Source organism: Rhamphochromis sp. 'chilingali' (assembly GCF_963969265.1).
Source record: "Rhamphochromis sp. 'chilingali' genome assembly, chromosome: 5".
Classification (NCBI taxonomy): Eukaryota; Metazoa; Chordata; class Actinopteri; order Cichliformes; family Cichlidae; genus Rhamphochromis; species Rhamphochromis sp. 'chilingali'.
Genome location: NC_137932.1, coordinates 15,804,322 through 15,826,256, shown reverse-complemented (window position 1 = coordinate 15,826,256; position 21,935 = coordinate 15,804,322). Strand labels below are relative to the sequence as shown.

The 21,935-nt window shown below is 41.0% G+C and overlaps 1 protein-coding gene across 5 annotated transcripts; it reads left to right on the top strand.

Moving 5' to 3' along the window:
* The first annotated feature begins 1,003 nt into the window (after positions 1-1,003).
* On the top strand, positions 1,004-20,516 carry syt14b (synaptotagmin XIVb). 5 transcript variants are annotated; one of them, XM_080883454.1, is made up of 9 exons: positions 1,004-1,043; positions 4,562-4,609; positions 9,861-10,007; positions 12,420-12,557; positions 14,975-15,234; positions 15,559-15,996; positions 16,432-16,612; positions 16,966-17,022; positions 18,833-20,516. In XM_080883454.1, exons 1-9 carry the CDS (start codon positions 1,031-1,033, stop codon positions 19,147-19,149), a joined length of 1,599 nt encoding a protein of 532 aa, XP_080739580.1. In that variant the 5' UTR covers positions 1,004-1,030; the 3' UTR covers positions 19,150-20,516. The 5 variants fall into 5 exon arrangements, 4 of the variants coding, with proteins under 4 accessions (XP_080739580.1, XP_080739577.1, XP_080739579.1 ...); XR_013971798.1 differs by lacking the exons at positions 1,004-1,043; positions 4,562-4,609 and adding an exon at positions 11,239-12,204 and having other exon boundaries at positions 9,879-10,007; positions 18,833-19,263; positions 19,371-20,516; XM_080883452.1 differs by lacking the exons at positions 1,004-1,043; positions 4,562-4,609 and adding exons at positions 10,388-10,432; positions 11,239-12,204 and having other exon boundaries at positions 9,933-10,007.
* Positions 20,517-21,935: the final 1,419 nt, after the last annotated feature.

Genomic DNA, 21,935 nt, shown 5'->3' with positions numbered 1-21,935 from the left:
CCGGTCCATCAACACACACATCACACATTTGTTGTTTTTATTCTTAAGATGAATTTTTCTTGAATGAAGACATTGATTTGGCACAAGTAAAAATATGGTTGATTATATTTATTGTTAGTTAAGAATAAGTTAAGCGAGGGTGAAAAAAGAAAAGAAAAAGGATGAAGAAGGGAGGGGAGAAAGAAAAAAATGGAGAGTGATGGAGAGGTGGAAGGAGAGGGGGAGGTAGAGGTTTGAGGAGATAAAAAGCGGTGGAGGAAGATGGGCTACGCCTTCTCATGATCAACTGAGGAAGCAGGAGGGTCCCTCCTCCAGAAGAAACAGAAGCATTTATCATTATCTTATCAATATCGGGTCTTAGGTATTTTTTATTCAACAATTACAATTTTTTGGAAAGAGAGTGCAATTGGACTGCAGTTAAACGCACAATATTTGCCCCAGAAATGAGGTGGAATAACTGGAATAATGTAGCATAACAGCAGACTTCTAAAGTGTAGGTTACTACAACTGGACAAATGAATTAAATCCAAATGAATGTTACCACGGAGAACAAAAATAACCAACCTACATCAATAATACAGTTATACTGCACATATTATTATTTGTAGCCTGTTTTATATAATTAAATATATACACATATATATATATTGGGGCAGGGATAGCTCAGTAGGTAAAGTGGTCGCCCCATGATCGGAAGGTCGGCGGTTCGAACGGCTACCCTGAGGTACCCCTGAGCAAGGTACCGTCCCTACACACTGCTCCCCGGGCGCCTGCTTAGTGGGCTGCCCACTGCTTCACTGAGTGAATGGGTCAAATGCAGAGAAAAACAAGTAATTTCCCCATGGGGATCAATAAAGTATCCATTATTATTATTATTATTATTATATACATATAGAACTGTTACACAACCTCTCTCGCTCTCTCTGTGACACACACACACACACACACACACACACACAAATGAATGACCGGCCGCCTCCATCACACCCCCACACCCCCCTACAGTTGGTAGAGTCCGGGACGGAGCATCATGGCGATTGACGGTAGGTACTCGCTCTCAGGTGTCCTGCGGGACTCGTGGGAAACTTTGCACGGGGCTGAAGGAGGACGTCTTTCCATAATCTCACGCGGTATTCACCGAGTGTGTAATTTCTGGTCCAGTTTCTCTGTAACTCACGCGGCGAGTATACCGCAGTGCTCCGGGGGCGCGGGGCTGATGCTGAAGTGCGGACACCCGCACTGATGCAGGACCGCTGAGGTCTCATTATCTTCTCGGGATGTGCACGTGAAGTGATTCGCGAGTAAACCGAGACAAGCAGGCAGTCCCGGTGCTTTGATTTTAAACTAGGGATGTTTTTAGACGGCAGAAAAAGCGTCAGTTATGGGACACCTGTGAGCACGTAGCGATTAATTTGAATATTTTAACACAAAGTCTTAGCATGCCGCTGCTTAGCGTCACATGACTTTTTGTTTTTCTTCCGTTAAAGAACTATATAACTTGGCGGAAGAATAGGGTTGTAATATTTGAAGAACACTCCGCTGCTGTCAAACTTTATTTGATGGCTGCACGTGCTGTAGATACCTTCATAGCTAACATGTGCAGCGGATCTAACAGCCTTCATGCTGAGGGAAAAGTGTCTCCTACAGGCTTTAGTGAGAGTGACCGGGACACATCACCAGGCAGCGACAAAAAGTAGGCTCGTGCCTTGTCCCGTGCTGTCACGGATACGGGTCTTATTGTTTCACGGGCGCTTGTTCCTGCGCAGTGTCACTTGAGAGAGGTGGTGTGGTTTAATTAAAGATAGACAGCTCCAGAAGAATTTTAGTGTAATTTTTTTAAATTAGATGTTTTATTGCAAATTTTTAATGAAATTTGCAGTAGCTTGGCGTCACTGAGCAGGGGCGTGTACAGAAGGGTAGCAATGGGTGGCACTTGCCCCAAATTCCCATCCTGGGGACCTTTCCAGTAATGCCACTGGTCTAGAATAGCCATTCCTAAAGTCAAGAGTGCTGCGGCCCACTTAAAAACCAGCAAATCTGTGGGGCTCAACGAATCTTAAACCGTTACTCCATTCAAATATAAGAGAGGGTGATATGTTTCCTTGAAAATTTTATTCAAAATGCTGTTGTCTATAAATATTACCAGTTTTAATACTTTTCATATGAATAAATACATTTATATAAATTTGTAACTGTACATACTTGTGAGTAATTTCAAACTGAAGTTCTGTTATTACCACGGCCCACCTGCAGTACCTTCCCGGGGCACATTTTGGGAATCACTGGTCCAGAAGCTGGTCTTAAACCTTGATGTTAGAACATCATTGGATGAGGGTGTGGAGAGGTCCAGTGTTGAAATGTAAGGGCTTCACCACACCTACTATGCAGTGGCTGGCGAACAGAAGTTCAGAGATTCGCAGATTATACACAGGACTTGTTGAAACAGTTTGAAATACTGTGGAAAAAACAATTTCTTTGCCTACTGTTTTGACTTCTTCTCCTTCTGTATCAGCACTGATGTGGAGGCATTGTTATATTAACTAATAGGTCGGTGTTAAGTGGCTTAACAAAAAAAGCAATTCTCTGGAAATGGTCAGATATGAGAACTGGACTAAAAATGAGTGGAAAAACAGGCAGTTTCCATAGAAAGTCTCTGTAGGACCTTCAGAAAATATGGAGAAATATAACCTAAAGTCTGGCTCAGTGAAAGCAGAATATGAGTCACAACTGTACACAGACAGACAGTGACAACATTTACTTCTATTATTGTAAAAATCCATCTCTTTTTGAGCTTTTAAGGCAAGTACTTGTTGTACACTAAGAATTACTAAAGTTTGGTGAGAATAGACAACAGAGAATTTCTGCTAATGAATTAATAGAATGAATTGAGTCGCTCAAGGTCTGTCTGCTACCTCAGTCACAGTTTTCTCTTTGCTCTGGCACTAAAGTCAAGACCTCATGCCACTTGTACTATCTTGTGCAGTCCTGGATGTGAAGAAACTAATACACCTTTTTTAACGTTATGAAGGGATTCTTAATGCACTAAAATTTTGTTTCTTGGTTTGAGACAACTCAGCAACAAATTTCAGAATGTATAAAACACATTGCCGCTATTTTTAATTTAATAATAAACCTAAATTCAGAGCCAAGACGTGACCTTGCCAAACTCTTAAGTAGAGACACCTTAATTAATGGTGATACTGGAGCCTCAATACTGAACTGTTCAGCCAAAGAGAGATTATGTGTCACTGTAAAAACTTGGGGATGTGAAGGAGAGGAAGCACTGTTAACTTAAGCCTCATAGCGATGATGTAAAACAACCAGTTGACACATTATGAAATTGTATTCCAGTGAAAATACTAAATCCTAAAACTTATTTCTCCATAACCCAAACAGAGCAGCGTATTGCATTGCATTGCATTGCGTTACAAAATCATGTTGATAATTTTCCAGCAAAGCAACTCATGCCTGGGCTTTTGCATCTGTCGAGGAAATAGTTCATGTAATTTTATTTTTTAAATTTCTACGCTGTTGCTTATAGTTGTAGGAGCCGACCCAAATATAGCAATTTGACAGAGGAACTTTTAGTGACTTGTTGAAGGGTTGGGTTCACATCTGTCACTGTACACGGACTTTTTCCTCTATTTAACATACCGAAAAGGAAAGCCTTACAACCACAGAACTACAAGGCTAAAATAGATGTAAGAGCATTTATTTGAAAGATGAAATATTCTATTTTCTTGTTTAGCATAAGGCTAAAATGCGCCTATCAATGAACCCTACCTTTTTAATTGTTTTTGTTTTTTTTTGGTGACTAGGCGAGTAATAAGGGATTACACAGGAAGGCAGTTCAAAGCAAACAGTGCAGTAAATGTCTCCAGAAAAATCAAACTAGAATACAAAACCCACCCTGTGCTCAAAACTTACAGGAAAGGATACGGAGAAGCAATAATAAAAAATGCTCGACTGGGAACTGAAGGCCAGTGGCAAGAGCTTTACAGGAGATGCATAAACAAGGGACAATGACAGCTAATTAAAAAGAGGCGTTATTAAAAAAAATATCCGGAAAACAAACAGAGACACAGAGTAAAACTGACAAGGCATCATAGCTAAGTGGAATTACAAAATAAAACAGGAAATTACTTTGTAGAATCCATGCCAGTCATCACAGCAATGAGTTATTAGTTGCCTTATAAAAAATGCATGGAGCTATAATTACTGCCTTTAATATGCATGACTTCTTGACATCATTGAGCCTCAGAGTAGCTGTGGCAGAGTGCATTTTTAAAAGTGTTCCTTTGTAGTGGCCCGTGGTTATTACTGGTATAGAGATGATTAATGATAGCCTACACTGCTCTATAGGCTAATATACCCATCAATATATTAAAGACAGAGAAACAGAGACCACGAAAAGCAAACAAGGTCATTCAAGCCTATTGGTTTTATGTTTGCTGACATGTTCATCTGTCTCATTTAACCTGAGGACAGACCATATGTTTCTACATTGCATAAAGTCATATTTAAAACTCTGACTCCCAGCTTTACATCGTCTTTCTCACAGGAGGGGGGAGGAACTGTGGTGTTCATGAGCTCATCTGTGCCAGACGAGGTAAGACCACATTGCAACCACACATTTAAAACCGTGCGTGTGTGCATTTTCAAGAGTATATTTTGTTAAACAACAAGAAAAGAAATTAACCAGGGTATTTACAATAATATTGCATTTATATTTAATTAATTTAATATTCATAATATTAAAAGTCTTATGATTTCCTTTTTTAGACAATAAAACTTAAAGAATACAAATGGGTTTAACATGACATAATTAAATCCCACTTCCACTTCTTCCACTTTGACTAGCTGTGCCATTTAATATTTAATATGTAATAATGTGAAAATGCAACAGCACAAAATGCAGTTAGTTCAGAGAAATAATAAATATCCTATTGCAGTAAATTCCTGTTTAAACATCCTGCTTGGATGATGTACTGATGATTCTGATTTCTTGTGTAGTGTCATCTGCGGTGCATTGGTCTCTTTCCCACATCTGCATCTCCAGACAGGAAGGGCGGCATCATGTTTTAGATCAACATTAAGATCAACAGCAGGCTTTGGAGTTTAAATATCAAGAAATATTTGAAAATGACTCAGCTAGGTAAAGTGTTCTACAGCATCTTGGACTGATTATGGACTTCTGAATGATGCAGTGAATAACGGTCAGGTCAGGGATGATCTTTCCACACAGGAGTGTAGCTGTTCCTGTCTATCAGCCCTCCTGACAGGGTTCCCTTCAAAAAAAGGAGTTCCTGAATGCTGAATGTCACAGACATCAGCCCTGATGAATAACTGCAAATCCAGAAACTGAAATAAGAAGTTGTAGAATTCACCTCTGTATTAAATTCTGATAATGAGGCAAGCGGTTGGCACGCAGTAGGATTGTCTCTAAGATTTTGTGATGCTCCGTTTTCATGTTGTAACCATAGACAGTATTAAAGATGGCTGTGGCTGCTAGGGCTGTGCGATATGACCAAAATCTCATATCCCGATATAAGACATCTATCGATATAAATCACAAAAAATTTACATTTTTTTTGTAAATTCTGTGAATCTCGGGCAGCTCGACTTGCGTGGACTGTTTCCAGCTGGGCGTCATGTACCTGGAGTCAAGGGTGCCGATGCATGAAACGATACATTTTTAGACATAAGTTTTAACGGCCGCCGTTTTCTTTGCGAGTATTTATTACACAGCGTGCTGCGGGGAAAAGCCTGTTCTAACGTTTGAGTCTAAGGTTTATTTTTTAGCACCTGGCGGCTCTTTTTTTGCTTCTCATCCGTAAATAATCTGCTCTTTCACGCGATTCAGTTTATTTTGAAAAGTCTCAACAGGATCTTGAGCTTTATTGTGAAAGGTTTATGTGGAACATAAACAAGCGGACACGTGACGCAATGGTTTTACCGTCGTTGTCGTATAAATACATGCGCTTTTCCATCCGTGGTGTGGTTATATTAAATATAAGAGAAAGAGAGAACTTTAAGAAATTAATATAGCCACTACAGTGACCATCAAAACGATGAAAAAATATTGCCCTAAACAGTTTATTTTGCGACACCACGAAACAAACGATAGCGTAAAATTAAACGATAGACGTTTTTATATCGTCATCCGGTATATATCGTTATATCAAACAGCCCTAGTGGTTGCTGTGAAAATTTCATTGGTTTTTGAAGTTCCATTTTGAAACCTTTTCACTGTCACCATCTTGGTTGCAGAAAACGGATGTGATTTGAAAAGATGGGTCTGACTGAGAACCACTTGCTAACTTGCTAATGATTTGCGATTGGCAAGTTGTTAGTCATTGAATGAGTAGGCAATACCACGATTCAGCTTTAAGGCACTTATGCATTGGCTTCATTTTTCCAACATGGAAGCTATGACAGTGTTTTGTTTTTGTTAGTTTTATTGTTGTTTGCACAGTAGACGAGGGATTAGTAATTAATATTTACCAAGGGGCCACATGGGAAATTAGGACTGTTGTGGAGGGACGGACCAATAAGCTTATAAAATGAGCAAAAGTGAGTTGAGCTATAGGTAGAGGCCATCTACAGCAACCCCAATTTCTAATATGGACCCTTGGGGAAAAATTAATTACCCAGTCCTGTTTCAAGATGTAAAAGCTTTACCCTCATCAGGTATAAAATAATCATTTGACATGTAGATGTGTGAACTCTTTATCCCTCCTGGCAAAAAGATCAAGAAGAAATGAACGAAAAGGGCAAACATAACAGCAATTAAAACAAATACAGGGAATATAAGTATTCCTTTAGCGGCTGTGAATTTAGTGCATATATTTTTTATCTTACCAATTTACCACTTGGCAGGTGCTACATATGTGCGCATTAACCAGTTACGAGTTAATCTGACACGTGTATTCACCATCTGTTATGCATTACAGCACAAGCTGATTTTCAATCCTCTGCTAAGATTTAAGTTTCCAGATCTTTGTTTCAGCTTTATTTTGTGAGTTTTCTGATGTAAGCAGATTATAAAATTTTGATATAATGCCATTTCTTAAGCAGGCCTTTGTGCGTGCATTTTTAAGCCTTTCTGTTGCATGACTGGAGAAGACTGGCTCATCCCCCCACCCCCAGGCACTCTCTTTTGCTTGTGAATTTTTATTGAAATATGATGTATAGAATGCTTTTCTATAGCTTTCTCAGTAAGCACACGGTTCATGTGTGAATTATGCACAGCGTATCAAGTTTAGGTTCACTTCAGCAAAAGAAGGCAGCTGTGTGTTCATGATTTATTCAGAGTGGAGGTTTTGTTTCGTATCAGAGGTCCATGTGTAAGCAACAATTCCAGATTGCATAACGAGCATGTCCCAGAAACGCCACTGAGTTTTAAAGCTTTAAACAAAGTAAATTAATCAAGCACTCGCAATGTCGAAATTTTAGTCATTCTGTGTCTTAGCAGATTAGGAACATGAAAGAGTAATTTGCTTCCCTTGTTTTATTTGACACAGACACTTCATTCAAACTAGCTCACATTTCTCTCAGGCTGTTATTTATTTTCTCAATGAATGCTTCGGTGGCTGTGCTTTCATGTTTGTTTGTTAGCTTGCTGGAGTCATTACCTGGGGAAAAAAGGTAGATTGAATCCTGAGGCTCATTTCAGAATCCGGAGTTCAGCCTGAGTTCACATGCTGTGAGAAACAGATTTATTCTGTTATTTTTATCTTGTTTATTCAGTTTGCACACACAGATTGCACATGCACACACACTCAGGGAGGATAAAATGAGATGAAAGAGCGGAGTTTTTAAAAAATCCACCTTAATCTGCTCTGCTCTTAAGAGAGATATCACACTTTCCTAGGTATTATGTAAAAACAGGAGGGCGAACTGTTTCAAAGGCCTCTTTGCTGCTCCGCTCCACTTTCCAGTGTATATCGTTTGGGGGGGGGGGGGGGGGGGGGGGGGGGCTCAGGTTACCTACCCCAGGTGTCTGAATTATTCAGCTGCTGTTGACATTTACAGAATATGGCCATGTATGAAGTGTCATCGCTTGCCGCAGCTCAGGACCATAAGCTGTTCGTTTTCGACAGATGGCTGCTGCTCTCGTAGCCTCAGAGGTCATTCTGCCTCAATCAACACTGCTGTCGGGAGTGAGAGTTGATACGTAAGCCTGGCGAGTGCTGGACCAGACTAAGTGTCAGGGATTTGTTACATGTAGGATTACTTTTGAGCTGGACAACTTTGTTATTTCCCTCCCTCTTCTTAGATCATTTACTATCAGTGCTTTAAGAAGCAGTGCTTTTTGGGAACAGCTGGCTTTAAAGAGGATATTCATTTAGAGGAGGTAAGCCTCTGTTGTCACATTGCTCTCTTATCTCCCTCCTACTTCTTTTGCCGTTCTTGGGAATTTAGCATTCACCATTTTGGCAGTCTGCAGCAGGCAGCAGCTAGTTGTCAGGCTATAGTCATCTCTGCCTGTTGCCATGGTGAGACAAGTCGGTCCATAATAAGTTCAGTAACAAGGTTTGCAAAAGTATACCTCTGTTTTTCCTCTCTCGTTTTCTCATCTGAGACCAGATTCTTACACCAATTTGATCAATGATGGGTGATTGGTCCTCAGGATGTGACTACCTGCTGCAATGCAGATGTGTAACAACTGTCAAGCTCCGTCAAGTTGTCCCAAATATACCTCAGGTTTATGTCTTTGTTTTGTTTTAATGTTGAAACAAACAGTCATCTTCAATTTCACCAAACTCATACCACCAAATATAATGTGTCACAAATGAAAATGGAACAACACGGCAATATTGTGAATGAGGTTTCAGTAAGCAGTGTAAGATTTCACCTTAAAGGGACGTGAAGCAGCATCTTAAAGCTGCCTGTGGCCGTTTTTAGACAGTATTTAAATGAGTAACTGCAGTGTAAAGTTGGTTGTTTGCTGCTGTGAGATACGTGCGATCTAATTCTGCTATGTTACATTATAACACAACAACTCAACATAACCCTCGAAACTCTTTTATACTATTGCTCTGGTATTTTGCTTAGTTACAATCGATGAGCCGTGATTGGACAATTTGGATTAGGGGTATAAAACAACCTAATCCTTAAAAATGGAAATGCAGAGGGATTAATTCATGAATATGCCCATAGTTTTTTATTGGGATTAAATTTTGTTAAGGCAGTAATATGTGCCTATAACTCGCTCAGTTTCAGTGTCTCTTATTTAGCAATCTGCCCTTTCAAGTGATCTTTAGAAATGCAGTTCATGCTTCACTGTCCACCTTCTCTTCCCCGTTTCCTGGCTATTACACTGTGCTGTGTCTGTGTTGTAGCCTATTAAACCAAGGCCCGGTCTGTTTTTTTCCCTGGGTTTGCTGAGTCTAGGTTTCAGTTAGATACAGTCCCTTTGAGGCTCTTATAAAAATAGCACAGGGCTGCATGGTTACATGAAGTATGGTTGGCCTACATACAGTGCTGTAGATTTTATCTCGTGTGCCTTTGAAGTGGATCTGTTAAAATGAAAAATATCTAACTCTCCTCTGACAAGCCAAAATGGCAGGAGTTTTATTGCAACTTTAAGATATTATCACAAAACAAATTATTTGACTGGGGTTGTTTGCGGCTTTTCAGGAGTCCTGATCAAAAGACTTTTTTTTTTTTTTTTTTAGCTTGTAACCACCTTGTGTATTTTTATTAGAAAAACATGGGGCTCTTTTTTTTCTTACTTAATCAAATACCTTGGTTTGGTATTACTTCTGTTTAAGTCTAACATTTGGATTTCTTTTTTTCTGTCAGTTCTTGCTTTGCTTGTTCCTCATGGCTCCTCCTCTTCTTCTTCTTCTCCTCAGTCTCTCCCGAGCTCCTGGGTGTCCTGTCTTCCATTGCAGCTTTCATGGCATTGATGGCTCTGTTTTTTCTTTACCTCAACAACAAATTGTCAATGGAGAGTCCTGACAATCTGTCACATCTCAGTGACTATAAGAACAACCAGCCAGGTACTGAACACACTCAAAGATTTATTACGCTATTAAATCTGTAGAAATTTATGCAGACGTTTGGATTGCTCTCGGCTTTATCGTGTGGGCATCACTGTAATGACAGCGCGTCCACATCTTTATGAGCCATGCTTAAACTGAACATTGTACCTGCTGCATTATGATATTAATGGCAGCTTTGCATCCTCTTAGCTGTGTTCTGTTAAAAAAAATACAACGGCATATGAACTGAGACAACATTTCTCCAAGTCAAAACGATGTCATTCTATTACCTCGGCTTACTGTTTTGTTTCTTAATTTGTACACTTGTACAGAATTTGCTCTCTGATTAAGAATTAAAACCTTCTCAACTTGTCTAAGTCTACTTATGTCCTTCTTAGGTCTTCACCAAGGTTCCTTGGACTTTCCTGTTGTTCTCAGTATTGGTCAGTCCATTGAGTTCTGTCAAATAAATGATTTTTCTGTAGTCAATCATGATCACTAAGGAGAAGTAATTAGGCCTTGGCCTTGTCAAGTTAAGACATTGTAGAACCTTAAGCACCACTTATTAGAAGGCTTAAGTAAGCACATTTTAGCCTGCATGTATATTTTTTGAACCTGGGTTGAATAGGGAAAATCCAAACTAAATTCAAACTTGTGCATCCAACTCTTGTTATCCCTCAGCCATAAAAGGCTGATGGTGAATTGTGGTGATGTGTTGTTCAGTGTAGAATTGGTTGCATGTATTAGCGCTGATGCCAAAAAGCTTGACCCAACAATTACCACAGTTCATCCACCGTGGATTCAGGCTGTTATGATTATTGAATGTTCGGTTTGCAAACGAGTCATAATGTGTGCTGTTTGCAAAAAGCACCAAGACAAAACCAGCACAGTGTCAGAGTAGAGGAAGTAAGAGTTAGCACAGTTGGCTTAAACCATTAAATGTGTAACACTGCAGTTTTTGTATTTTCTTATTTTGAAGGCAGAATAATACACATTTTATTGCTTTTGCTGTGACACACATAGTCTTGTCTAAGTCTTGAACTGAAAGCTATTTTTGTGGTCTTAATTGTATTTTTCTTTTAGTCTATGACTAGGCTTACTCTACATCCGTGACACTGACCGATAATGTCTAAGCATGAGACCTGTAACGAGTATAATTCTTATTACCACCATATTGGTGCGTATGTACATGTCAGCACTCACTGTAACACTGCCAGCACACCATGCTAACAAACACATGTTGTGTCAGTGCCTCTGATGAGCTAATCTAGTGATCAGCACGGTGACAGGAGGAACCCCGGCTGAGAGATGGCCTTCTTCAAGAGTTTCCAGCAGAACCTCCCATCTGTCAACATTTCCTCCATCTTGGACTCAGTCACCAGTCGTGTGGACGATCTCGCCAATGCCGTCAGCGATGTCACCTATGCTGTCAGTGACCAGCTGACCGAACAGGTCACTACTATCATCGACAAGGTGCAGGAAAAGGAAGATGGAGAAAACGGCAGCCAGGAATCGGGTCAGAATTCCACCCTGCAAGAAGGCAAGTCCGGGAGTAAAAGCATGTGGCAAATGCCCAGAGACTCAGAGGGGGGGAACACAGGCTCAAAGAACAGCCAAACTAGTGATACAACCGAGGCAGAGAACACTCAGAGCCAGCTGGAGTGGGAATGGAGGGACGGATGTTGGCGAGTTAAAAAGACAGAAGCCGAGTTAGCAGAGGAAGAGAGGAGGAAGAAAGAGGAGAAGGACCTACAGGAGAGGAGAGAACAGAGGAGAAGAGAAAGGAGACAGAAGCAGCTGGAGAAAGAAGCCAAGTCTCCGAGAAATGAAGAAGACTCTCAAGAGGAGAAGGCTGATGATTTAGAAAACACAGAAAAGAAGTCAAATGACCAATCAGCTGTTCAGCAAAAAAGTGGTGACAATGATAAAACTCCTCATTCATCTGGTTGTGAGAGTGAAAGCAGGGTGTCAAAGCAGGAAGAGCAAAAAGATCATGAGGAGGAGGGAGAGAAGGTAGAGGATGGCACTGAGCGAGAGGGAGACGATGAGGAAGAATCTGAGCTTTATAGATCGTCTTCCAGAGTGAAAACGTCGGATAAGAAAAAGGGGAAAGTCGCAAAAGAGGGTTCGAAAAAAACTGAACAGGCTTCGGATGTGGAAAAAAAGAGGGACAAAGGCAAGAAGAGCAAAAAGGGGAAAAAGAAAGGAAACCAAGGTTAGAGAGTGTGCTGCTTCTCTCTCCTCACTGCCCTTTGGATCTTCTCTTCTGCTCATGTTTTCAAGTTCTTGCACTAAAATTCACAATTTTGACCTGTTGTGTGCCAGTTTCAGCAGCTACATGTTTAACTGGTTGAGTTTCTTACTTCGTTAAATATTGCACACGTTATAATCTGTGGTTTACTAGAATTAATGCCCATGTGTGACGTGCAGAGGGAGTTTTATCAGACAGTGAGGAGGACAGAATTCCAGAGGGCGAGGCCCAGCAGAACACAACCTCTGCATGGAGCAGCACACGCAAACAGTCATCTGAGCACGGAGGATACAGCAGCGAGGCCTCCAGTGAACAGGGTGAGAGCACATGCAGTGGAAAAGTACGTACACGGTACATCGCTGAACATAAAACCCCACAAAATCAGATACAATATGATAAGAATCATAAAACACAATGCATACAAGAATCATCTAAGATTGCATAAATACTAAACTCGGAACATCAAATGCATAACATCTTTTTGTGTTTATTTATCTGTAATTGTAGTGTCTATTCTGTTTTTTTTTTTTTAATTAATAGAAATAGCTACATATTTTGGGTTTCGTTTCATTGAGCCCCAATGTCTCTTTGGTGGATCATATGGAGAGTTTCTGGCGAGTGTCCTTTTCTCTAAACATCTTGGGTTAGTGCTAAATGTCTGTTACTAGAAGGAAGTAAAATTTATTTGGTTTCTTTCCCAGACTTGGAATAGAAAATTGATAGCAGTCTAACACCCAAATACATGAATCTGGTTATAATTCAATAATGACACTACCCTCAGGACTAATGGGGAAAAACTCACCCAGATTGATCCAGAAGTAACAAATATTCTCATGCTACAATCTCTAAAAGCCACTATTTCTATCTTTATGAAGTGATATGTTTTGATTGTGTTGTGTTCACCTGCCAGGTTTCAGATGCCAGGCCAATCTAACCTAACTGGCTGTATCTTCATTTTTTACTGCACAAACATAATGTGGTGTTGATCTTTATTGTTGTAAAATGATCTTTTAAATGTTTTAATTAAAGCTGCTTTTGTCAAATATTGTGATGAGGAAAAAAATCACAGGATGCATATTTAATGAATAGATTTAATATGAATATGAATAAGGAGCCAGTATTGATCATGTGCCTCATCACACGAGCCAAAGTGTGAAAAAGGGTGTGGGTTATTATCAGCAGAGGTTTCATGTGAAACCATTGCAAGGTATTAATGGGAATTAAAGGCACCTGGAAAGGGATCTCAAAACTACATTATAGGTGGCAGACAGTTGGTGTTGTAAGCCACACCCTCTGTTCAAAGATGGCTTATTTCATCCTCTTTCAAACCATCTGTCTTCTCTGTCCAAAATGTGGACATTGACATCCTCGAAAGAGTGACCTTTGTCCTTTAGATCCAGATGTACGGCTCAGTCTTGTCCTGTCGAGGTGGCTCTTCTATGTTTATGAAGTGGCTTTTTGGTTTCTCCAATGTAGAGGTCTGAGCACTCCTCACTGCACTGCATACACTACGATGTTCAGTTCGTGTTTGGGAGTTTTGTCCTTGGGATGAACCAGTTTTTGTCTGAGTGTATGGCTGTGTGTGAAGTGCATTGGGATGTCGTGCTTGGAGAAGAGTTTCCTGAGTTTATCCCATAAACCTGCTACATAAGGGATGACAGCGTTGTTCTGTTTGTCATTTTGTTTCTCCCTTATTGTTGTCTGACCTTGTTTACTGTGCGTCTTTGCCAGTTGGGATAACTAACTAATGTTCTAAGAGCTTTCTTTACAATTCAGTCCAATTCAGTTTTATTTATACAGCACCAAACCACAACAACGGTCATCTTGAGGCGTTTTATATTGTAAGGTATACCGTAAAATAGTACATACAGAGAAAAACCCAACAATCATATGACCCCCTGTTAGCAAGCACTTTGGTGACAGTGGGAAGGAAAAACTCCCTTTTAACAGGAAGAAGCTTATAGCGGAACCAGGGTCAAGGAGGGGCGGCCGTCTGCCGCGACTGGTTGGGGTAGGAGGAGGAAAACAGGACAAAAGACATGCTGTGGAAGAGAGCCAAGTATGATTCAGTGCAGAGAGCTGTATAAACACATAATGAGTGAGAATGTGTTTCTTTACTTTCTCTTTTGGCTTACAGGGAATGTTTTCTTTGTATATTTTGGCCATAAGTGGGCCTGAACAGTTAAACTACATGATAAATGTATAAAATGACAAAAGTTCTGGTAGTTCATTTCCCAGACTACCCTGGAATTATAAAATTATAAAACTTAGTTTTCCATTTATTCCCTTAAAAAAAGTGGACTCACTGTTAAAAACAAAAACACATTTCTACATTAAATAGCACAAAAACAGGAGTAGTAGTATAAAGCACAGTGGTTGGGGGTGGGGGTGGCTTTATCAGTAGGAAAAGGTGTAAAATGTATGAAAATACAATAAAAGTCTAAATATATTTGCACGTCTTATAATTTTCCATCTAGTGGGCCAGACTAGAGTCTTTGCTAGGCCGATTATGGCCCCCAGACCTTATGGTTGACACCACTATATTAGTACATGAAATATTGTTTTTCCAAGATTTAACAAGAATTTAAAATGACAATATAGGTTTGCAAAGACTGAGGAGACACTGTATGTCGCTAGACTGTATGTTGCATACCTAGTGAGTTTCCATGCAGAGCACAGTACGACTCCAGTAACACTCCTTCTGCATCCCTCTTTGTCATTGTCGTGAGAGCAGCCAGCAGCATCCAGAGGATAAAGAAAGATTCCTCGCTCGGTGAACCTCAGCCTCCACCGTACCAAGACGAGGGCTCAGGGGCCTGCGTGGGTTCTCGATCCCGCTCAGAGCGAGGGGTCAGGAGGGCGCTGTCCACACAGCACTGTGACAGCCCCCACTGCTCCAGCGAGGCCAGCGGGGACCAGGACACAGAGAGTTACCTCAACAAAGCCTGTGATGAGGACATACCCAGTGACAGCACTGCTGTTCTAGGGCCAGAGGTGGGAGATCAGACCTACTGTTTGTTGTCTTTTCTGTGTGTAAGCAGTTTGTTTTGGATGCCCTGTAGTTTGATGGAATGATCAAAGTTGGGAGCAACACTTCATCAACACTTACAGGAAGGGCTGGGTGATACGTTCGCTGACAACAGTTTCATTTTTTTGTTGTGTATTTTCTGTAAAAATGTGGAAATACACTCTGAACTGACTTAATTATTTGAGTGTTCTAATACTATGTCAGAATGGGGAAAAATTAATAACATTCCAGAAATTAAAGTAAAATTCATAAAGGAGGGGGAAATTGTTTTTTCTTTTCTGTACATTCAGGATGGTTCTGGTCCTCCGCTTCCCACTGCCTACGAGCCAGAGCCCCTCGCCAAATACGGCACCCTGGATGTCGCCTTTGAGTACGATTCCAGTGAGCAGTGGCTGGCCGTCACTGTCACAGCTGCAACTGACATTCCTGCTCTCAAACAGACCGGCAACATCTCGTGGCAGGTCCACTTGGTCCTGCTGCCCACCAAGAAGCAACGTGCTAAGACCGGCGTTCAGAAGGGCCCGTGTCCCATCTTCACAGAAACATTCAAGTTTTCCAGGGTGGAGCAGGAGGCCCTGGGAGACTATGCTGTTCGCTTCCGCCTGTACAGCATCAGACGGATGAAAAAAGAGAAGGTCCTGGGAGAGAAGGTGTTCTACCTGACGAAGCTCAACCTGCAGGGCAAAATTGCTCTACCTGTCACCCTGGAGCCTGGCTCTGAACTTACAGTGAGAACACTTTTTAAATATACTTTACATCTCAAATATCAGCTGTACACCATTTCTACTTTATTTATCAGTATCTTCAGCATTCCTTCATCTACACATCCTTGTAGAAGCAGTTATTTTATTTTTTATTTGAGCAGTTATTAAGAAGCAACTGTGGGCATCTAGGACATAAAAACTGCATGTATAGTGTCACCATTTAAATTGGTTTAAAAAACATTTAAAAGTTTTGGTGAATAAGTTTTGATGCTTTTTTCCACTGAAAGTTACATTTCTACCATCATTCTCTACAGATTCAGAAATCTGTCTTTGTCACACTCTCAAACTGCCCCTCCTAACTCCTAGGTTGATTAATGAATTATTGGCTTCTTATTGTTTTAATTGATGATTAAGTGGTAATTGACTCAAATAAAGTGCCTCTGGGTTTTGCCTCGCCAGGGTTGTGGCTCTGTGGTGAGCGTGTCTCGCAGTGCGGGGGCTCTGTCCTATCGCTCCACTGAAGACTCATCCACACCCGAGATCCTCCTGGGTCTCATCTACAACTCTGCCACAGGGCAGCTCTCAGCTGAGGTAATCAAGGGAAATCACTTCAAAACGACAGCATCTGATAAACCCGTCAGTAAGTACATATATTTAACTTTGGGCTTTTGTGCCAGCGTGGGTTGAAGTGTGGAATGACGCTGTAAATTGTTCAGTTAAACTTCTCTTCCCCCAATGGGTGCTGATATGTCAGGCTATTGTTTGGGCCGAGCAGATGGGCAGGACTTCCAACAGCATGCAACAGAAGCAAATAGAGGATCATTACATTTGAACGTTTCCTGGCACGAACACCAGCTTTTTAATAACCTAAGCTATTAAAGCCAAAATGCTGAAGGACCTGCTGCTTGTCATGCTGTATATTGAAATCTTTAAACTGCTTCCCCTCTTTCTTCTTTCCAATGGTGTGTGTGCTATGGTGTGTGTCTGCCACAGATGGTCTGTTTTGTTGTGTAAAACACTTCGTAGGGGGACAGCTTTATATCATGAGAGGTAAGACAAAAGTAAACTAAATGTAAGCTTTCTGTACGTTTGTAGATTTGGTGAGGGTTGTACAGATGTGTAGAACTGTGTAAAAGTATTGCCCCATCTCCCATTCCTTTACATTTTTCTCTTTATATTGCCAGGCTGTATTGTAATTTTTAAAAGTGATCTTGAGCAATGTTCTCCAGGCGTTCTGAAGGACCTTCAGAGCTTTTTGTTGGGCATTGGAGGCTTTTTCACTCATTTTCAGTCCAGTCCTTGTACCTGACCATTTTCAGAGGAATGCTATGAGTCCCATCCTTGCAAACTAAGAAAAAATCTAGCACCGCGTTTGCAGGAGATGCATCTGAAACTTGAGTTGATTCATCTACTGTTCACTGAAGCCTCAGCAGAAGTGGTCTCAGTGGAAATGTTGCTGTCAAGAAACCACTCTTAAGGAAGGGAAACGAGGAGAAAAGGATGAGGTATGCCAAATTACGCAAGAACCGAACTGAAAATCAGTGCAAGCAGGTCTAATTTAATGGGGAATGGCCTCCCCAGTGTCCAGACCTCAACATTATTGAAGCAGTGTAGGATCATGTTGACAGAGAACAGAACAAAAGGCAGGCAACATCCAAAGAAGAGCTTTAAACGTCTGTTAAGAAGCCTGGAGAAGACTACTTGGAGAAATTACAAGAAAGCTTGGCTATGAGAGTTCAGACTTCGCTGAAGAACAAAGGTGGTCATACCAAGTTTGTTAGAATTTTACAAACTTTGTTTTATTTCCCTTATTTACTGCATGTTTCCATGTATTTATTTGCACATTTCATTCATTCTTTCTTGCAAAATATAAAGAAATGGGAGGTAGATCAAGACTTTTGTGCACTACATTACGCACCGTAGGTACCAGTTTGTAGCATTCTTAGGTTTGGTCCTCTGAGGCCAGACTTCAGCATTTTGCTTTCTTGTCAGACAGGGTGAATTCAGCTCTCACTTCTTTATGTTATATATATAAATCTAGAGCTGGGAGCTCAGCTAGTTGTGCATTAATGTGGTGAACGAATGTCAGTTACAAAAACATTTGTTGGATTAAAGATTTGATTGGTAGGAAACTTTTGGCTAATAGTGCAGATCCATGTAGTGCATTTCATTTAGGTTTTTTTTTTATTAACGTTTAATGTGTTTTTAGTTTAACAGACACAGTTGTTTTTTTAGTAGTAACCTCAGTAAACCAAGTTTGCTGTTTCCAAATGTAAGCATCGAGGGAACAGCTTGCTAACATGAGAAGTGGCACAGTCAGAGGAGCATTAGACTGACTCTACAGAATTAGTTAAATTAGGTCAGCCCTTGGCTGGTTTGCTGTTTTCTCCTGTTGTTACTCTGAGATAATCCAACTTTCTCCAGGCTCTAACTCCATATTTACTAAGCTGATAGAGATCAGTATCTTGGCAAGAAAGTAGCTTCCCAGAAATGTCAGTCATGTCAGTCAGTAGTCCTTCGCAAGCCACAAAGTTTTTAGTTTTCTACCCTGCACTGACTTGCTTGCATGTTCTAAAGGTCACTTTCCTTTGGCATCATTTATAATTTATGTGCAGAATATTTCAGAAATCTGCTGCCAGCAAATATGAAATAGATTAATGGGACTTCATTTGCAGTTTTCAAAGAGTTCCACAGTTTAAAAAAAATCCACCAGCAGCATGAGTTTTAGGAGTGAGGCAATTATAGCGTTCTTGGTGTTGAGAGCTATTATTAAAAGACACTCCGTACCTCCTGCTGTAGTACACATGTCCGACCACTTGATGGCAATGTCTCACTTCTCTCCTCCAATGCTTCCTTTCAGACACCTATGTGAAGCTGACCATGCTGGACTCAAAGGGAAAGGAGATGTCCAAGTGTAAGACGGCCGTTTGCCGTGGCCAGCCCAATCCGATCTACAAGGAGACATTCGTGTTCCAGGTGGCGCTCTTCCAGCTGTCCGAGGTGTCACTAGTGGTGTCGGTGTTCTGCCGCCGGAGCAGCATGAGGCCCAGGGAGAGGCTGGGCTGGGTCTCCCTGGGCCTCAACAGCACCAGCGAGGAGCAGCAGGCCCACTGGACAGAGATGAAGGAGGCTGAGGGACAGCAGGTCTGCCACTGGCACACCCTCACCGACACATAGGAGGACGATTTTCCAAGACCGAACTTCCAGAAAGAGCATTCCCTCTACATTTTCGGAACGCAAGAAAACTCCCTGTGGGATGTGTGTTGTGTGTGTTGCATAGAGGTGTGAGAGGTGAGCATGGGTTCCTCGTCTTAACTGCCAGACTGCATGAATACCCTTTAATCTGCCACCTTTCTCTGAGACAGATGGGCTGACTCCTGCTTCCGCCTTGTTTACAGGACCATGTTAAGACACTTCCAGACATTTTTCCGCCTCTGAATCTTGGACCAAAGAGCTCGGTCCAGTACTAGCAGGCTCCTTCCTTCTTTCCTTTTCTGGATTTCAGCTGCCACCAGCATACCAGACATTACTCAATCAGTCGTAGCCACCGACAAAAGACAATGAATGAAGAAGACTGTTACAAAGGGCCTATAACATGCTGCAGCTATACTTACAAGCTATGCTTTATACAGTTTGTTTACACGCACATGACATTATGCAAGATCCATTCATTGGTTTTTCCTTTTAGGTTCTTGGGTTATTCTTCCTAGTCTACCAGTTTTATGGTCGTTTCTGTGGGCTGTGCGTTAAACAAAGACAGATTTTCTTTTTTATCTCGTGGTCTTGCATAACTCAGTGCACTATGCATCTGACGCCACTTTAGACGAGAGGAATGCAATTCTTTCTTGTGCTTGCCGAGTCTCTTACAGAATTGGACACAGCTCTGCATGCCACCGGTATCAAAGAGCAGCTTCCTTTCCTGTGTAATGCAGATCGAGCCTGTTTCACTATTCAGCCTTCTAACAACTCAGCCATGTTCATTCATGTAGAAACATGGTGCTTCCCGCTGAGGAGGAATATGCAAAAGCCTGCACAGGCCAAGTAAAGCTGGCCGTTTCTGCCTCGACTGTGTACGCTGTAATTTGAGTTTGAGTGGCGAAACAAATCACAAGAAGGAGATGATCATATTTTCTCATTTTCATTATTAAATAAAGGCTAAAATAAAACGGGGAAAAAAATGTTCAGAACTGAGAAATCTTATTATCCAGGCGAGGGGTTCATCTGGAACAAAGGCCATTTTAAACTCCTCTGAAAGAGCAGCTATGAGTCAGAAAATCCCCCGATAAGAATGCTGAAGACTGCACAGCCACACCCTTGTATTAGTGAATGAAACCCTTTCCCCTGCTTCTGCTGGTTGAAACCGAGAGGTGTGGGGCACATTCTTCTTTCTCTGTCCCAGTGATGTCAGATTTGAACCCTTCTTCTCACTTATGAATACTGCAACCACTCCTCGTCCCTTTAGAGCTTCTGTTGGGCCAATTTCAATTTCTAAGTTTTCAAAAGAGGTTTTTGCAGGTTTTAATAAAAAACAGATGTTATCTAGATTTTCTAATAGATGATCATTTTTTTCACAATCAGGAATAACAGAAAATTTTTAGTTTGGTGTGCACTTAAGTTTTAAAGTGCAGGTTGTGTTTAGCCAGCACTGATAACCATTGACACAATATCGGGGAACAGGCCTGTTCGCATTCTTGGAGAGTTAGCTTTAATGGCAAATGTGCAGTCCGAGCCAGCTTAATGTAGACTAAAGACTGGAAATGGAGGAAAACATCCAGGGTTGCCAGGTCTGTGGTTTTCCTGCTTAAATGAGCTGCTTTCGAAGTGTGGGATGAAATATTCATGGGCTGGCTGGATAGATGGATCATTCTGCATTTCGCATAAAAATTACATTAAAAAAAATATTACTAAAGTACATTGTAAAAATATAGTTAAAATATTTACTTAGATCCAGACTCCAGATCAGCACATGGTGCTGTAATGCTCTCCTCCTTCAAACACCTGCCTCTCATTCCCAACTCTGGCCACTGAGTTAGTTTTGTGACACACACACAGCAGGCAGCCCTGGAAGTGGCTGTGACTAAAGATATAAAGGTCTGCCCGACAAATCAAATTTTTGTGTAGCAGGTTATGAACAACTGGTAACTACATGATATATGTTTCACATCTCTTAAGGTTTCTGCCTTAATTTTCAAAAAAACCACAAAGGGGGGAAAAGTCATTTACAAATTTTTGATCTGCGCACAAAGTGGAACAAACAGTGTTTTATTTCTGAGAAAAATGACTCACTGGACACTTTATTAGGCACAGTTCTTCATAGCGTAGATTCAGCAAAGTGCAGGAAACATTCCTCAGATATTTTTGGTCCATATTGACATGATAGCGTCACGCAGCTGCACATCCATGATGCGGATCTCTCGTTCCACCACATTCCAAAAGTGCTCTATTAGGTTGAGGTTAGGTTGTGACGTTGGAGGCCTTTTTAGGACCGAGCACTCTGACTTGTTAAGAAAACCGTAAAAACAGTGAGACTATTTTGAGCCGATGAGATATTTGCATTAGTAAGAAGTTAAACAGGTAAGTGTTGTTCACTTAACCGAAGACACCAAAGAGCTAAAAAGGTCACCTGAAGGTAGGTGGTTAGTTTTATTACCTGGAAAAAAAGCTGTCATTTCGGGGAATGATGGAAAATATTAACGTCAAAGCTGAGAAGCCCCACCAAAGTTTACCAAGTAGGAACTCCAACTATAAGTGCATTGTGGTCAGAAATGGGAAATTTCTGGGAAGTAGTAGGTTGCCAATATATGCAGCACCTCCCCCCTTGACAGAACTCCACTAAAGAGCAAATAATTACTTCCCAAAATGTCCTGATCCAAGTCTAAGGAGCAGATTTCCAACAGACACCTGAATAAGGACAAGAGTCATATTTTTTTTAACAACGTTGAGAGCTTTTATTTCCATTCATC

What these genes read in the sequence shown, in the direction of transcription:
- syt14b (XM_080883451.1), top strand. Translation starts at nt 11,298, where the DNA reads ATGGCCTTCTTCAAGAGTTTCCAGCAGAACCTCCCATCTGTCAACATT. An exon ending in CTGCTGTTCTAGGGCCAGAG is followed by an intron (nt 15,235 to 15,558) that starts GTGGGAGATCAG and finishes CTGTACATTCAG; the next exon opens with GATGGTTCTGGTCCTCCGCT. An exon ending in AGCATCTGATAAACCCGTCA is followed by an intron (nt 16,613 to 16,965) that starts GTAAGTACATAT and finishes TGTCTGCCACAG; the next exon opens with ATGGTCTGTTTTGTTGTGTA.